Source organism: Atractosteus spatula, chromosome 7 (genome assembly GCF_055471065.1).
Source record: "Atractosteus spatula isolate fAtrSpa1 chromosome 7, fAtrSpa1.hap1, whole genome shotgun sequence".
NCBI classification, from domain to species: Eukaryota; Metazoa; Chordata; class Actinopteri; order Semionotiformes; family Lepisosteidae; genus Atractosteus; species Atractosteus spatula.
Window position 1 is genome coordinate 21,053,921 of NC_142712.1, and position 16,464 is coordinate 21,070,384.

Consider the following 16,464-nt stretch of genomic DNA (forward strand, 5'->3'; position numbering starts at 1 on the left):
GAAGACAATTCTAGTCGCAGGCCAGCTACACAGCCACTAATCAAGTTTACGTAGCTGGGAAACTGCAAGTCGAGGGCTGTGAGTGGCTAGGAAAGCTTGCCATGGTGCCCACTCCAGTGACGAGCAGGGACTCTGCTACAGGGAGAAGCCTAGTGGAATGTATGAAAGAAAAATGAAAATGTGGGGAAGAAGGGAAACTTGAATGACACTAAAACTAGCTTTACGTATTATATATATCTTGCAGCATGGAGATTAATTGAAATACAAATCCCATGAGTTTATAAATATCAAGAAGCAAATGGCTATTCCTGACATAACTGAACAACTGACTTAGTAAACTGATCAAAACTCTGAACTGTCTGTTCATTCAGAGGGGTTTAGTCTTTGGTACAGTATGGACAAAGATCACCATAACATTGTTCAAAATCTTAGGCTCTTGTGACATAATCTTCAGAAACATTCTATCCCTTGCCTTGTCCTGCAATGGCTGCCCCATATAACTCCCCTTGCTCATAGCACAGGGGTTCCCAATGCTGGACCTGGAGGGCTAATATTCCTACAGGGTTGGTAGGTCTCTTCAAATCAGGAGAACCTGACGAGCTGGGAGATACCATTAAAATACTGTAATTCAAGTCATTACAAATCTATAGATACATCAGCCCTCTGGGACTAGGATGGTGGATCACTGAAACTGTCTTGTTATCCCCTTTGTCACAGAAGACAGCAATTCTATTCCTTGCAACAATGTCCATCCAATATCCAGTAGGAGTATTAATGGGTGTTGCACAATTCAGCCAGCTCTAGTTAATAAACAATGATAAGAATAGTTCCAATCACTGAATATGACACCAGAAACCTGAAATAACTTAGACAGCAACAAAAAACAAAATCAAAGTCAAAGAAAACTTTGAAAGTTTTCAACTTACCACTGGAAAATAATGAAAGTCCCACTATAATGAGGACAATGGAGGAGACCCCCAGACCGTATGCTTGAGCTTTCTGATCATAACCACCTTGAAAAAGAGTTATAAAATGTGATGTACAATACACAAATTTTGAATGACAAAACATTCCTTAAAGAATAAAAAAAACTCCAAGTACTTTTCATTTTGCAGGAGTTCTTGCTCAAGGATACAATAATGTGAAAGATCATTATTAATTTAATAGCAAATTATTTTACCACAAAATACAGTTTGGCATTTTGGTAAAGCAATCTAAGTGAAATCCCTTGCTCAAAGCTAGAAAAGTACAACAGTAGTGCCCAATTGGGAATTTGAACATACAAGCTTCCAAATACATTTCGAGGGCCCTAACCATTATATCACAATTCAAGTGGAACTAGCCATCCATTTAGGTGTTACAGCTATTCAAGAACTTTTGTTTAGCAAAACTGTCTGATGCCAAGACACAAAATGCAGTTTTACAACATCAAGGTTAAAATACTGTAGTGTTCTTTCTTCTGCCATCTTAAATTGCACTATTTCATCAATACAGCATACAAAAAACGCTGCAGCTAGAATCTTGAAAACCAAGAAACTAGGACATATCCTGTATTGGTATTCCTGCCATTCTTGCATTGGTTGCTTAATTCAGGATTTAGAAGTCCAGCTTCAGACAAAAAGAAGTAAATCGTTTATATATGATGGTATAAAAGAAAAATCGTGATTGCATAACCACTCAGAGCTTTTGCTCTGCCAAACCTAAATCAGCTATGCAAAGGAACAAGTAAAGGTTTATTCCATACTGAACATTTCAGCTGTAGAACCTTCTTCAGGGGTATCTCTTTTCATTTCAGCATAGAATAAACCTTTACTTGTTCCTTTGCAGCCTAGACATGCTGACACTGCCACCTATGTGAAATAAATCAGTTATGTTGTACACGATTAGCTGAGTGTCCTCTCTGTGCAGTAATAGTGGTTCTCGTGATTTCAGAATAAATATACCTGTAAATTCCCTCAGGAAGGTAGTGAATTTCAAGCACAGCTTCACCTATGGAGCAAAATGTTTTTAAACAACTTGGGTAAAGTTGTATAAGGGCAAGAAGGATACTGTATAAGAGCCTTTGAAATGCTTTTTCAGTCATTCAAAAGTAGAAGGCACCCAGACTCTGTCTAAATGGTAGCCAGCGGTTATATCACTCTGCAACTCACAACTAGCAGCCCACTGAAGCTAAGCTGGATACCTGGATTGGAGACCTCCTGGGAAATCTAAGGACATTATACTGCAAAAAGATGAGATGAGATGTAAAACTTGTCCTTCAGATGAGATGTAAAACTGAGGTCCTGAATATCTCTGGTCATTAAAAATGCCAGGGTGTTTTTTGAAAAGAGTAGGGATGTTACCCAGGTGTGTTTCCCATTGGCCTTTACCAATCATGGCCTCTTAATAATCCCCATCTATGAATTGGCTTCATTACTCTGCTCTCCTCCTCACTTATAGCTGATGTGTGGTGAGTGTACTGGCGCACTATGGCTGCTGTCACACCATCCAGGTGGATGCTGCACATTAGTGGTGGTGGAGGGGAGTCCCCATTACCTGTAAAGCGCTTTGAGTGGAGTGTCCAGAATAGCGCTACATAAGTGTAAGGAATTATTATTATTATTTGTCCATTTAAATTGAGCAGCCAAGGGAAGAAAGAAAATGGTTAGTGATGCAATTGTAAGGCCAACGGTGATTTCAATGGCTAAGATAGGAGTTAATGTACCCAAACAACCTAATAAAGATTCCAGTCGCTCCACAAAGCTGGCCTGCACAGCAGTGTGGAAAATCCATTTCTCATTCCACATGGAGATTGCAACAAAGCACCTAAGTGGTACCGTTAAGATGTGTCAAAAGGTTTTGTATACAGGTAAGATAAAAAAGTAACTTTCTCCTTAATGCAAAGGGTTACATCTGATGCAAACCAAACATGGTGCATGTTGATGGCAGCATGTTGTCACGGCTGATGGGAGAATAGATGGAACAAAGTTCTAAGAAAATGTAGAGGAAAACCTGCTCTGGGCCTAACACTGGGGACACAAACTAAATTTTCACTAGGACATGCTATTTGGTGTGGCTCAGGAAAAAGAAAGTGCATTAGTCAAAATCATAGTTTGAATCTTACTGAGAACTTGTGGAAAGACTTGAAACTAGAGACAGCTTTAGCAAACCTGCCAAACAGAACAGGCAGAAATTGCACCAAGGCTGGTGTGCAGATGAGAGACTTGCTGGCAGAGATTTCCCCCAAAGGCCTTGCAGCTATAATTACTTCTACAAAGGTGCCTTGCTGTGCTTGAGTCTGCTCCATTCAGTGGAGCATCTGTGCTACTGTGTTAAGCATATAACTGAATTTTAGTTTGGATGGTTTAGTACAGGGGTTCCCAACCAGGGGTTCGTGAGATTGTGACGGGAACGTCAATGTCAAATTCAATAGTCTTATTAATAAATAACAATGTAATAATAAGGATAAGAAAAACAAAAGTAGTAATATTAATATTTTACAAAAGGAAAAGAAGCATGTTTAGAGGGTTACTATAGCATTTATCTACAATTGTTGAAAGGTTTAATTTAGTTAAAATATCAAGGGGTTACTGAGGCAAATAATTTAGGTTGAAGGGGTTCAGCTGACAAAAAAGGTTGGGAACCCCTGGTTTTGTAGAATATGTAATATGGTTTATTATGTAAACCTGGGCCTTATTTGTACAACTAGTTTTGCATGAACAATTTCTCAACATTTTCATCAAAAGTTTGATGTATTAAATAGTTTAGTATTTGTGGAGATATGAAAATTAGGTCTTCTATTCTATTTCAATGTCTTTCAGCAAATCTTGTACATAGGGATGATGAAAAACACACATACTTACCCAAATGGTAAAAAAGCATTTGGAGGAAGAGTACAACAGTCACAGCAGCAAACACCACATAAAGGACTAATGCTTGTGGTCTTGGGAATGTATAATTACCCCACACTCCTAACAAACACAAAACAATAAGAAAGTAAGTTTTAAAATGATATGATGATCAACCGAAATGCATTCAAATTCAAAAGATTTTCATATCTAAAATTTCCATTGTCATATTACTAAGACATACAGTATCATTTACCAACTATACTACCTGGCAAGTAAAACAGAAAATACAAACTTGCTGAACATGAGATGTTACAATATTGGGAACATGAGCAGAAAACAGAAAAGATTTTTTTTTCTCAAATTGTGTTCCCACTCACTCCAGATAAAGCTATTTTAATGTGGGGTCTTGAAATTTGTTTTAAGTCGTGCAATCCCTTGACTTTCAGCGCCATTATACTTTCTGTAGTTCAAGAGCCACAATGACCAGAATTACAATCTGCTGATAATTACACTTAAATGAAACTCTACCTGTAAATGTGAAGGTGCTTTTTCCCTCTGAGCTCCCTTCTAATACGTAGCAAGTGTAATTTCCAGGTTTGGGGGATTTCAACCAAATGGAAGCGTTTCCTTGTGCCAAGGCTTTTAAATCTACCTGTGTACCAACGGAACCAAACTTCTCTTCTTTTCCATCTTCACCATTAAAATGGTAGATATCTTCAATATTTTTCCAGGTTAAAATATTCCAGGTTAAAACCATATATTTGGTGTCTTTAAGTCTCAGGTTGGTCACGAAACATTTCAATAATGCAGCAGAACAGTAGTTGCCATACTGCGCCTCTGTGGTTATAATCAGCTGAGCCTGCCCTATAGAGAAACAGAAAGACAAAGATCATTGTGGAAAATATCAACCATTACAAATGACAGAGTCTGAGCATTGTGCCACCTGAATGTCACTGGTACTTTATTAACAGAACTGTAAGGAGATGATTACCACAGCAGCAAAGGCTTTGTTTACTCCAAATAAGGCTAAAAATGTTTCTACAAGACCAGTCCTAGTGCTGGAATTAATTCTGCTGTAAAACGTACAAAAAAACAGCACTGTAAAGAGCCACAGTTATAAAATCAAATCTTCATAAGAATTCAGTAAACTAATTAAATCAACAATGGGCGGGATATACAGTATGCATTGGCAAGCTACACTTTGAAAGATGCGCATCCGTTTTGTAGATAATCCCAAATATTCTTCAGCCACTATACTCCATCATTGTTATGTTAATAATAGCAATTAATTTATTTTGCTCGTTACGTAATGTAAACAGAAACACCCAGATAAATATACAGAGCTACAGGAATTTTCATTATTCAAATGAACAATTATATTTTTAGTTTAAAGTACAAATGAATGCAAAAGTTCCTGAAAAGGCTTTTTTAGCACTTCAGAGCTCTAGTAATCTATTACGTATGAAAACGATTTGCCCCTGATTGTATTCAATACCAGCTAAGCAACTTAGCAGCAGCTGACTTTGATGCAACTGTTGTCACAGCAAAGAAAAACACTGGCTGATTGTTGATCCAGCTGAATCAGTGCTTCACAGCAACTAATAATATTTCAGGATTCTTTTTAATATGAACACACTACTAATCCTCTTTACTGCTTCTATTGTTTCGGCATTAATGTTATCTAGTGCTAATGTTATTAATGTTTCTAGTGCTTCCAACAGCACTTTTTTTCTGAAATTGTTCATGTGTATCCTCTCCACAGACAGCAAAAGACCTTATTTTAACACATTTAAATCTGCTTCTTTATCTGATGACAACCATGGTTTAATTAACAATTGGTAATGGTTTAACTGCTACAGCAGCAAGCTGAGAGAATTGAACTTCTAAGTTCTGTTCTGATTCTTTTTACACTTCCAATAAAAATGAATCTATGTAAAGTTAAATAAGATTCCACACTGTAGAACAGCTGCATGGGCCCGATATCCTTAGCTGTATGTATAACTGTGACATCCGGGACCGACTGGACATCTGTGTGACTGCAGTGACGTCAGGGACAGACAAACGTCTGTTCTCCTAAAAAGGACAGTAGATCTGAGAGAGCATGAATCTGAGAGGGCAGCAACAGTGCACAGGTTGTTTTTTCCTGGTGTGACACAGTGACAAAACAAAACACAGTTAAGAAATTCTGAATGTGCAATGCATAGAACAGAAAATATTTGGGAAACACAAGTGTATAAAAAATGAAGAATGAAATATGAATTTTAAAATAATAGTTTTGATTTCTTTAGGTTAATTAATTGTAATTTACTTTCTTCAGCTAATCTCAGTTGGAAAGCAAACTAGGACTATGCTCAATAGGCCACTAAGTCAAAAAGAACTCAGCTGGAAAAAACTCCAGCAGAGGGGGAAAACCCCAGGACCATTGTCGGAAATCCCAGAACTTGACGATGCCCTTTCTCCAGTGAGTCAAGCAATAAAGCAAAACTCATAGACCTGTTCATAAAACACAAAACAGGAAGGTTGCTCCCAGGTGCACAATGAAGCTGCATTTCTTTCTGCAAAAATTCCCAGACCTGCCCACACAAGTAGACACAGGACAGCCACCCTGAGCGAAAAGTTATTTTGAGTTCATTTGTACTATAAATTAGTACAAAACTTGTTTAGGGAAACTAAGAATTAAGGTAACTCTTCAAGTGATGTAAAATAAAAAAATAAAAATCAAAAGTGTTAACGGCCAACTAAACACTCAAAAGTACTCGTAAAAACATTAAGATTAAAAAACAACTTGAACACAGTAGTACTTCAATTTCATCTGTGGTTGAATAGGATGTGCAATATCACCTAAGGTGTAACGGAAATAGAAAACCTATAGTGATTTATGTGGTCAGGTAGGGCGACTCTTTAATCTTCAAATAGGGGGTAATGTTCTACACGAAATGAAGAGTAAACCAAGAATTCAGCGGGAGGTCAAACCCGTAACATCGCCTCTTACGCAAAAAGGCCCGCTATGCATAACACGCCTTTTGCCGAGTCGCTCTTACATTTCGATTTGTAATTCCGCCCTGGTAGCTTCCGTCTTTAAAGGACTGTCCAACAACAGTCCCACCCTGGTACAGGGTTTCCGCAGCCAGGTCAATTAACCCACAAAACTAGATCGCTAATCCAAACCGAACCGTTTTCCCACCCGAATTAGGGTTTGATTTAACTACTAAAACAAGGAATTTAAAAAGAGTACGTTTGCGATGCACAAGAGGGTGGCACCACTAGCGTACTGAACTTCCACTTCAGGTTTTATTATTATTAAACAACACAAAAGACTCCCTATCCCCAAACCCTGATCATAAAGCCGGCCAGGCAGTATGCAGATAGAAAGGTGTAAAGTAACTAGTAGCCAGGGGGTTTGGGCTGTGGAAAACCCCTGGCCTGGGATTGACACTCGTGGTGCCATACACGGTGTGGTGTGCAAAGTAGAACAGATGGCTGCTGACCACGTAAACTCGCAGGTGTAACAAAAAAAAGCGTCATATTTCGACAGGACAGATATATGCTAGCATGCATCAAGGTATGGAAATATTCGTTTTGATGCTGTATTGGTGGAACAGGTCAGTGTAAATGAGTGAATGCCTTAATAATAAACTCGTTTTCGCCCCTCTCAGCACATCTGCTGAAATTACAGTACAACCCAGACGAACTCCTCTGCCTTACCGGAGTGCAGCAACACCAAGGACAGAAGTGAAACAAAGATTGCAAGCGACCTCATCTTCTGCACTTGCAAGCTTTTGGTTTTCTCTTTTCCAAACCGCAAAAATTCCTTAATTTTTAGAAGGAGGTATCTGTCCTGATCTTGGATCTTTGCGTGAAGCCGAAATTATTCACAACGAGATCACTGATTGGGAGTGAAACCGAAACAAAACACCGCTCCGGAAGAAGACAGAAGCTGAAACCAAAAAAATAATTTTAAGGGACTGGAATAAAGATGGCGCATCAGCTAACTCGCTCTTCCCAGAACAGAATCATTTATCGGAAAGACGACGCGTCAGAGCCGAATGGGGAGGTTACCGGAAATGTTTCTGAATGAATCGGGACAAGAAATCAATAAAGAAAAATACATTTAAAAAAATCGTTATTCCCTTGTGTCCTATTAATTTCAAATACACAGAGATCTCTGACGAATCCTACAATAACTGATTATTGAATAAAAAAACACACAAGCCTTCAACTGATAAATATTGTAAGGAATACACCCCATACGCATAACAGGGATCTTGGCAGCACGGGCTGAGGAAGGGTTTTCTTAGCTCAGCCGCCAAGACCCCTGTTGAGCGACGCTGGAGAGCCGGGTTCGCGCCCATGCGGTGGAGGGATAAACTGGCGTGGGTGCGGCGAGGGCACAAGCCCTAGAACCCGAATCCGTTACAATATTTACATTCAAGTACTAGATACTGTAGTTAATATATTTGTCTGAAATACATTGATATTAAAAACACAAGACATTACCATTATTACGAGCAAAACCATACATGTAATAAACAGTAATAGTGCCTAATAGAAAATATAATAGAAAAGCTGGACAGGAAACTATAGTTTAGCATTCCACACAACGGAATGTAAAATACGTCTACAAAGAAAAGTAAAATAAAATTCTTAAATTCTAATAAACTTCTTATCAAGACTGAATAAATGATCTTATTCTTAGTTTTGGCTAATGCCTGTCTAAAAGATTTGGACTTGGAAATTAAAAAAGTTAAATTCTGAGCAGTGAAAGCTGAGTTGAGGATGATGTCATTGGAGACAGCACTAGTGCTTGTTATGGAAAGTTCAGGAAAGAGTGATTTAAGCCATGTCAACTGCACTAATTAGGTGATCGTAAATAAAAAAAATGTTGAAAACTGGAGGATGAAAGAGCTCTGTAGGGCAAGTAACAAAAGAGAGAACATAAGCTTTTTAAGGCTGAAGCTGAAATTCAGTGGAAAATATAAAGTTAGTAAGTGAAAGTGTTAGGAATGTAAATAGTTTAGACATAAAGATACAAAAAATGCAGACAAGCAAACAAGTTTGAGAAAGGGAGTATTTGAAATGTAAGACAAAGCCAAGGCACATTTGCAGAAGAGGAATGGAGGATGCATTAGGTAGGTGCAGGGACACTTGCAAAAACAAAAACCCACAGAAAGTTGTGTATTACAAAAGAATATGTGAACCTGAAGCAGATTTAGCAGAGGAGCTTGAATGAGTAGGTGCATTTCTAGCAGGGAGAGTATGAAGGTTTGAAAGCAGAGTATAGATGGGATTGCAAGTCAGAAAATTAGCACGCATGAAATAGAAAAACAGAGCAATTCTGACAGAGAATCTTATATGAACTTAATGACAAACATGGCGCATGGAAGGCTTCTCAAATAGTGGGGTATTCAGGTAGACTGCCAGGGGAAAGTTTTTACATTTTGTTAAAGAAAGTCACATTTTTTTGTTTGCAACACCTAAAAGAAATTTTCCAAGAAAATAATTTAACCTTGGCCACTAATGGAACCATTAAATAAAGATAACTATGGAAATATAAAGATTACTTTCCATGTTGGTAGCAGGATGAATTTAGGACTCGGAGAGCAGGTGTCAGGCTGAGCTCAGTGTATATTTTGTCACAGAGAGGTGGTGCAAGATGTTGTTTAGTTTCTCAAGAAGGACTTTTTTCAGAAGAATTACAAATCTAGAAGACAGGGCAAGCACAGAGAAGATAATGCAATCCTCTTATCTTTCCTAAAGTTGTAGATGGGTTTGATACGTCAGTGAGACAGACAAGGCTAGGATTAGAGCTATCAATGAACTGTTCTAACTGCATTTAACTAATTTACTAACACGTCAAGCCAATTAATGATTTTTGGTGGAGAAAAACTGCAGTGTTTAGACTGGACAAACATAACACTTGGAGAGAGTAGTACAATTAAATTGGCCAATATGCAAAGCCATTTAATAAAGAGGGTGTGAGAAGAGTGGCAAACTAGTACAGTTTAGATTTTTTTTTTCGAACCAGGGAAAGTCTAACCTTGTTTCACTATAACAACAATAATATTATAACACTTCGGGGTTCACGTGGGCACCCTCGCCTGCTGCCTGCACAGGTCAGCCCCCCACCATTAGCGACTTGAACCTGGGCCTCTAGCATCACTCAACAGGAACCGAACCTGGTGAGCTAAAGAGAGATCTCTCGCCAACCCAGCAGCTGTGGTCCTGCTATTACAGGGAAGGGCAGTGATATCACCACTCTGGTAAACCAGCTCTTACACACTCTCCCCCCGCTTAACCCGCCATCCTCGGCGAAGGGCTATCCCATCCCATTGCTGACACCAATGTAGCTATACAGGTTCTTTTAGGACAGAGGACTAGTGGAGACACAATTAGTGAACCAAGCGACAGCTTTTATTCTTCTGACCAACACACACAATATATACCACATGAGGAGACTGATGGAACACGTACACATCGTTAGGGTGGTCCCTCTTAACAACAGGCTATACACTTATATGGCTACACCAGACACTAAAACTGCTATGACACTATTTACATATGCAGGGTCAGCTGCTGGTCATTGTGCTGACCCTCGGACTCTCCCCGGCTACAACTCCCAGCCTGCCCAGCGGTACTATGAGTGCCTAGGTGCGCTTCCTCCTCACCACCGGGCGAGGGCGTTACAATATTAAACTTTATTTAATATGGAGTCTTTAAAGACGAACTGCAGACCAAATTTATCAGGTTATCACATTTCAGTTAACAAAATAAAGTCATTGACGGTATAGAAATATTTGACAAATTTCGAATTAAGCACAAAATCGTGAATGTTGTGAAAGTACTGTAAGTCGCCATGTTGTCCCAAACACCTGGTCTCACCATGGATGAGAGCAAGAGTTTGCGCAAATTGAAGTGGGACTTCCTGCTCAGTAGTCACTGTAATGATTAATGCAATGCGATGTACAGTATGAGAGAATAAGTAAAGGTTGTACAGCAGACATTTTACCGCAGAAATGTTCCTACGCGCAACGTGATCTGCATGCAAAGTTAACAAGTAAGTAGTATTTCTCGGCAAACCATCTCGAAATTGAGTGCAAGAATTCTATTGGATTGAAAGAGATGTATTCACAAGCTGGCTTGTTTACAATGTAATTGGGCTGCTTCACGTCACTGGATGTTGTTGCCCTGTTCTGAATCGCAGAATATGGTGCTGCGCATACCTGGATATTTTGCTTATTTTGTGATGTAAATTGGAGGATTTACAAGTTACTGTGTACATCTGACTTTTATTGTGGTTTGAAATTCACTCATCCATGCTGAGGTGGAATTCATATTTTGCATACACCGATCCCCCCAGAGCCCCAAGTGATTCTGGTTTTGGTAAGCTAAGGGACAATGAGCTTCACGATACCAGGGGGACAGTGGGTCAAGTCAAGTCTCCCCTAAACAATGTATCTTGTCAAATTATGATGTCAGTCCATTTAATAATGTTGTTGAACTCTCTTCAGCCCAAATACAGAGGAGCCCAGGCCCAGAATGTTACACATACTGACAGAGAGTGATCTCATTACGTGTGTTTGGATTTTTACAACTATTATTATTGTTTGCTAGAAACAAAACAACCTATGTTAGACATTTTCATCTTCAGCCAAAAAATACAAACCTGTGTGTTGTAAAAAACTGTTGGTTCAGCTCGTGGGCTTGGTGCAGATCAAGCTCACAAGGTGCCATATGTCCCCTAGCTCTGAGCCCATTGGGCCTACTGGTGTGACCAGAGCTGCAGGATAGCCATGCTGGTGGGGGTCAGTTCGGCTTTTCTGTTGGAGTGAACTGGGGGGTTACATGATGGTGCTGTCTGTGGTCCAGCTGTCCTGCTGGTCTGGATGAAGGGTACGTAGTGTGGTGCAGGTTCTTGTCCCATCCTGCTTTTGGTCCAGGTTGAAGGGTTGCACCGATTCTGAGTCTTGTTAGCTGGTATGGATTGGTTTGGGGGTGTTAATACCAGAGTGGTCCAGGTGGGGGGTGCAGGTGTCTCAGGGGCATTCTTGTTTTTCTATGAGTTCAGGTTGATTCTGTTGGTTCTGAGTGTCTTGGTTACATCCGTTTGTGTGTATAGATGAAAAAGCTATTGAAGAGCACCCCACCCATTTCGGTGGAAGTTGCCATGTTCAAAAAATCCTAAAAAGAGAATTAAAGTTTCACACAACAAAGCATAACTGTGAAAGGTCAGGAAGCCTGCCTAGTGTGCACAACACTTGATTACAGTAAAAAAATCATAGAAAAATAAGAAAAAGTCCCACAACCCAAAGCAAGGTTGTATATGGTTAGGGGGGCTGTCTGGTGTGTAAAACACCTGGTTGCAGCACTGTGGCTGTTGTGCTTGAAATGCTATTGAGCCATGAAGACGACCCCCCTATTCCAGTGTATTACCTGTAGTGCTATCTTCAAAAAATCATTAAAAAAATAAAGAAAAGTTTCACAACCCAAAACAAAGCTGGGAAAGGTCGGAGGACCTGCTTAGTGTGTAAAACACTTACTTGCAGCATTGTGGGTGCTGTGGTTTAGAAGCTATTGGCTTGCGAATAGCATTCCCCTATCCCAGTGCATAGTGCCACATTAAATAGAAGCGTGAGAAAAAAATCGGTTTGAACATTATGGGAGCTGTTTTTAATTAGCTGCTGAGTAAAGAATATTTGAATTTTCCTGCTGTCAGCAGTATTGTGAATATAGTTGACCCTTACCTGAATGAAAACAGGACATAAAGAAAGGGTTTCAGAAATCAAACAAAGCTTTATTCCTGTGCTTACAGTCTGGGTAATTGGAGACTGCGCTGTTCTGCTTCCTATGGTGATATACGGGTTTTTCGCTCAAAGCCATATTGAGCAGTATTTCTCGTGTTGTGAAGCTGTGTACACAGCAGTCCCCCTGGGTTCCAGTTAGTGCGTAATTACACATAGATGAAAAACCGGAGGTTTAAGAAAAGATAATTTGCTCACTGATAGTTTGATGTAGAGGCTGTGGAAATTTCCACAAGTTGTGGTCTTTAAAATGCATTTGGTTTGAAGGCGTTCTGTGCTTCCATTGCAAAGATATGGACAAAAGAATATCCGTGCTTGGTCAAAAAAATGTCATAAAAACGATAAAATGAAGGCTGATAAAACAGTCACAATGTACTTTATACACAAAGCAAGTTTTCAAAACCCTAGGTTTCGTGAAAGCGATACAGGCGTGCCAAAATCGTTTTTAAACTTCAAGCTAACTTTATTCCGGTCAGCAAGCGTAGGCTGCAAAGGAACAAGTAATAGGTTTATTCTATGCTGAAAAGAGAAGAAAGAAATTATATAGTAAATTTATATTAGAAAGACAAGGGTTTTGGAAATTAGAAAATGGAGCAGACACAGACACTAATTAAGTAAAACCCTTTTTAAAAATACAAGTTTTGAGTTTAGAGTTAAATGCAGTCAGTGTAGATGAGTCTCTCAATCCTTGGTGAAAGAATTCCAGAGCTTTGGGGTGTAGCAAGAGAATGCCTTGTCACCCATAGAATGTAAATGAGGTTGAGGATATCTGGAAGACCAGAGTCAGATAAACAAAGGTTGCGAGGTGGGAGTAGACAGAAAAATCAGATAGGTACTGAGGTGCCAAGCCATTATAGTAGCCTAATAGTTCAACATGTGGGCAGTGCGGTGGATGTGTGGCTAAGGATCTGTACCTACAGTATGGCTAGAGGGTTGCCGGTTTGTATCCCATGGCCGGCAGAGGAATCCTACTCTGTTGGACCCCTTACCAAGGCCCTTAACTCCAACTGCTCCAGGGGTGCTGTATAAATGGCTGACCTTACGCTCTGACCCCAAGCTTCTTTCCCTGTCTGTGTGTCTCATGGAGAGCAAGTTGGGGTATGCGAAAAAGACAAATTCCTAATACAAGAAATTGTATATGGCCAATAAAGTGACTGTTACGATCCCTGCCTCTCGGCAACGAAAGAGGCAGAAGAAGGCGTAGCCTAAGTTCATCAGTCCACCTATCAGTGTACGCTTTCACCACCACACCTCCGTCTCATCTGGTATTTAAACATTAGTCTTTCCCTACCCCCTCGCTCAGTATTGGTTTCCCTTTCGAGCTACTTAGTTGCGCTACGCCTTCTACCTCCTCGTACTGTTCTGGTTCCGACTTTGGTTTATCCCCTTTTACTACGTCTTTTGGATTACGGCTTGGCTTCGGTTGCTTTCTCCTAGTTTGGTTCTCTGGCTTCCCCTGGACTCTCGGGTCTCTCCTTCGTCTACGGTTTTGGATTACGGTCTGGCTTTGGCTACTCTCTCCCTGTTTGGATCACTGGCTTCCCCTGGACTCTCGGCTCTCTCCTTCTGCTACGGTATTTGGATCACGACTTGTCTCTGTTGGCTCCCGCAAGTGGGTTCACTACTTGGTTTCGGTTTCACTGGCCGAATCCGTAACAGTGACCTTATGAGGTTTTTAAAGTTGACTTGAAACATGATAGAAAGCCAGTGCAAGGACTCCAAGACAGGTGTAATATGATCGCTTTCACAAGACCTGGTCTGGCAGACAAATTTTGAACATATTGGACATTCTGTGTTCTGTGTGGATCTAGTTACACCAGCGAGCAGGATGCTGTAGTCATCGGTCCAAAAAAAGACAGATCTGTTGACCAGCTTTTCTCATTTCTCTAGTTCCCTTTAAAAGAAACTAAATCAATTTGATGTTCTACGGTACTGCTTTTCTCTGTAATGCATTGTTGGAATTCACACATTATATTTGTGATTTAAACAAATTAGTATATGCAGTATTGAGGATTTAAGTTTAGGCTAAGTTGTTGCAGGATGCAGAGTACTAGAACTTATTTACAATCTACTGTAGCAACAGACTGTCTGGAGAGGTCTTTTAAAAAATAGCATATATTAGAAATGTGTCACGAACAGTTCTTTCCGGGCCCCATGCAGATGACACGATGCGGAATAGTGAGGAAACAGTAGGAAAAAATCATGCAGGAGTAGGGTATGGAGACAGGGGGGCGTGTCCAAGGTTAGCAGGTGTCCAGGGGAAGTGAGTCCGGGGCGAACAATCCATGAAGAAATCCAAACAGGTAATCCAAGACAGAAGAGTAAGTCCAATGCCAGAAAGATTCATCCGAGGGAATTAAAACCATGAACTGGGTTGAGACCGGCGGGGGGGATCAGGAACAGAAGGTTAAAACCATGACGGAGCCAGACGCAGCAGGACCCGGGCTCTCACGAAATGGGATTCAATGAAGAGCCTTGAGTGACATCTGCGTCTGGCTTTTAAGGAGGAACTGAAATAGGGAACAGGTGTGGGTAATGGGAGAGAGCGAGGAAGGGCTGGAGCGCCCTTAAGAGGAGGAGGAGTAGCGATCGTGTCAAAATGAATGCAAGGTATAGGAAACTAGTATGTAATCTAAAGGAATGACAGACAGACATCAATGAGTTTGTCAGAGGTGAGGTATACTTGTTTACTTGCTTAGATGTACATTTTTTATGTTTTTTATCTGTGGCTAAAGCATCTGTTAAAGATCGGGAAGCTGTGTTTTGCGAGCATACACTGAAGAAGAAGGCTAAAAAGATTGAACAAGAAATGAGGGAGGATGTATGTATGAAAGATTTACTAGCGGTAGAGATTGAGTGGGACAGTGAGGAAGAAATAAATGGAACAACTGAGAATGTGGAATGTGGATCTGAAACTTCCTGTAGTAATGGCACAGCTGAAATGAAGAATGAAAGGAGATGAGATAGGGATGAAAATTAAAATGGAGTTTTCAGTTTTTCAAAGGAAGGGAAAAGGGTTAGTCTAGAATAACTGATAGCTTTGAAAAGTGCTGTCTTCAGGCCACAAGAAATGTTAGGTAAAGTAAGATTAGACAAAGAGTGGCTACTACAGAACATGTAGTAGAAAAAAAGGCACAGGGTGAAAGTAAGTTCTTAAGTAGCATGTTAAGCCTAGAGATATAGGTAGGAAAGAGGTAATTTTGGAAAAGTTGAGGAATACACTGATAAAGCAAAATAATACACTTCCTAAGTAAAAGGGTTAGGCATGGTCTTGACAATTGGACAGGGGATGTTGAAGACTGCAGAGACTTAAATTTAAGAAAAAGCAAACACAGCTGATGCTGATCCATGGAGCCAACATCTTAAGATGTTTATGTTGTCTGTCAAAGAAAGTTGTACTTCATGCAGCTCATCTGTATTGGAAGCAGTGGATGGCCATGACACCTTTCTGTGCCTTGTCATGCCCTTCACTTTCCACAGAGCGTTGCAACATTAGAGTGTCCCATCACAATGTACTGGGGCACTAGGACCCACACAGACTGCAGGGTGAGCACCCCCTGCTGGTCCCACTAATACCTCTTCAAGCAGCAACTTTAGTTTTTCCTAGGAGGTCTCTCATCTGGGTATGGACCAGACTCACACTTGCTTAGCTTCAGTGTGCTGCCAGTTATGGTCTGCAGGGTGACATAGCTGCTGGCATGTTTTTTTAATAGTAGACAAGTTACAGATACTGATGTGCCAGGGCAGTGGAAGGGCTGATCTTGAGAGCCAACACTATAAACTATTTTTTCACTTCGTGCGTAACTGCTGATGTTAATAGCTTTGCTTTCCTGACT

The 16,464-nt window shown here is 40.2% G+C and overlaps 1 protein-coding gene across 4 annotated transcripts in view; it reads right to left on the reverse strand.

Moving 5' to 3' along the window:
- Nucleotides 1-8,154, reverse strand: part of LOC148830715 (leukocyte surface antigen CD47-like) — a 31,352-nt gene extending 23,198 nt beyond the window's left edge. For 3 of the 4 annotated variants that reach the window (XM_088920146.1, XM_088920145.1, XM_088920144.1), the window contains exons 1-4: nt 7,536-8,154; nt 4,359-4,694; nt 3,843-3,950; nt 927-1,013 (exon numbers count right to left, since the gene is read on the reverse strand). In XM_088920146.1, the coding sequence (XP_088776272.1) occupies nt 927-1,013; nt 3,843-3,950; nt 4,359-4,694; nt 7,536-7,590 (586 nt within the window). In that variant the 5' untranslated portion in view covers nt 7,591-8,154. The remainder of the gene's footprint in view (nt 1-926; nt 1,014-3,842; nt 3,951-4,358; nt 4,695-7,535) is intronic. The other variant, XM_088920143.1, reaches the window with a different exon arrangement.
- Nucleotides 8,155-16,464: the final 8,310 nt, after the last annotated feature.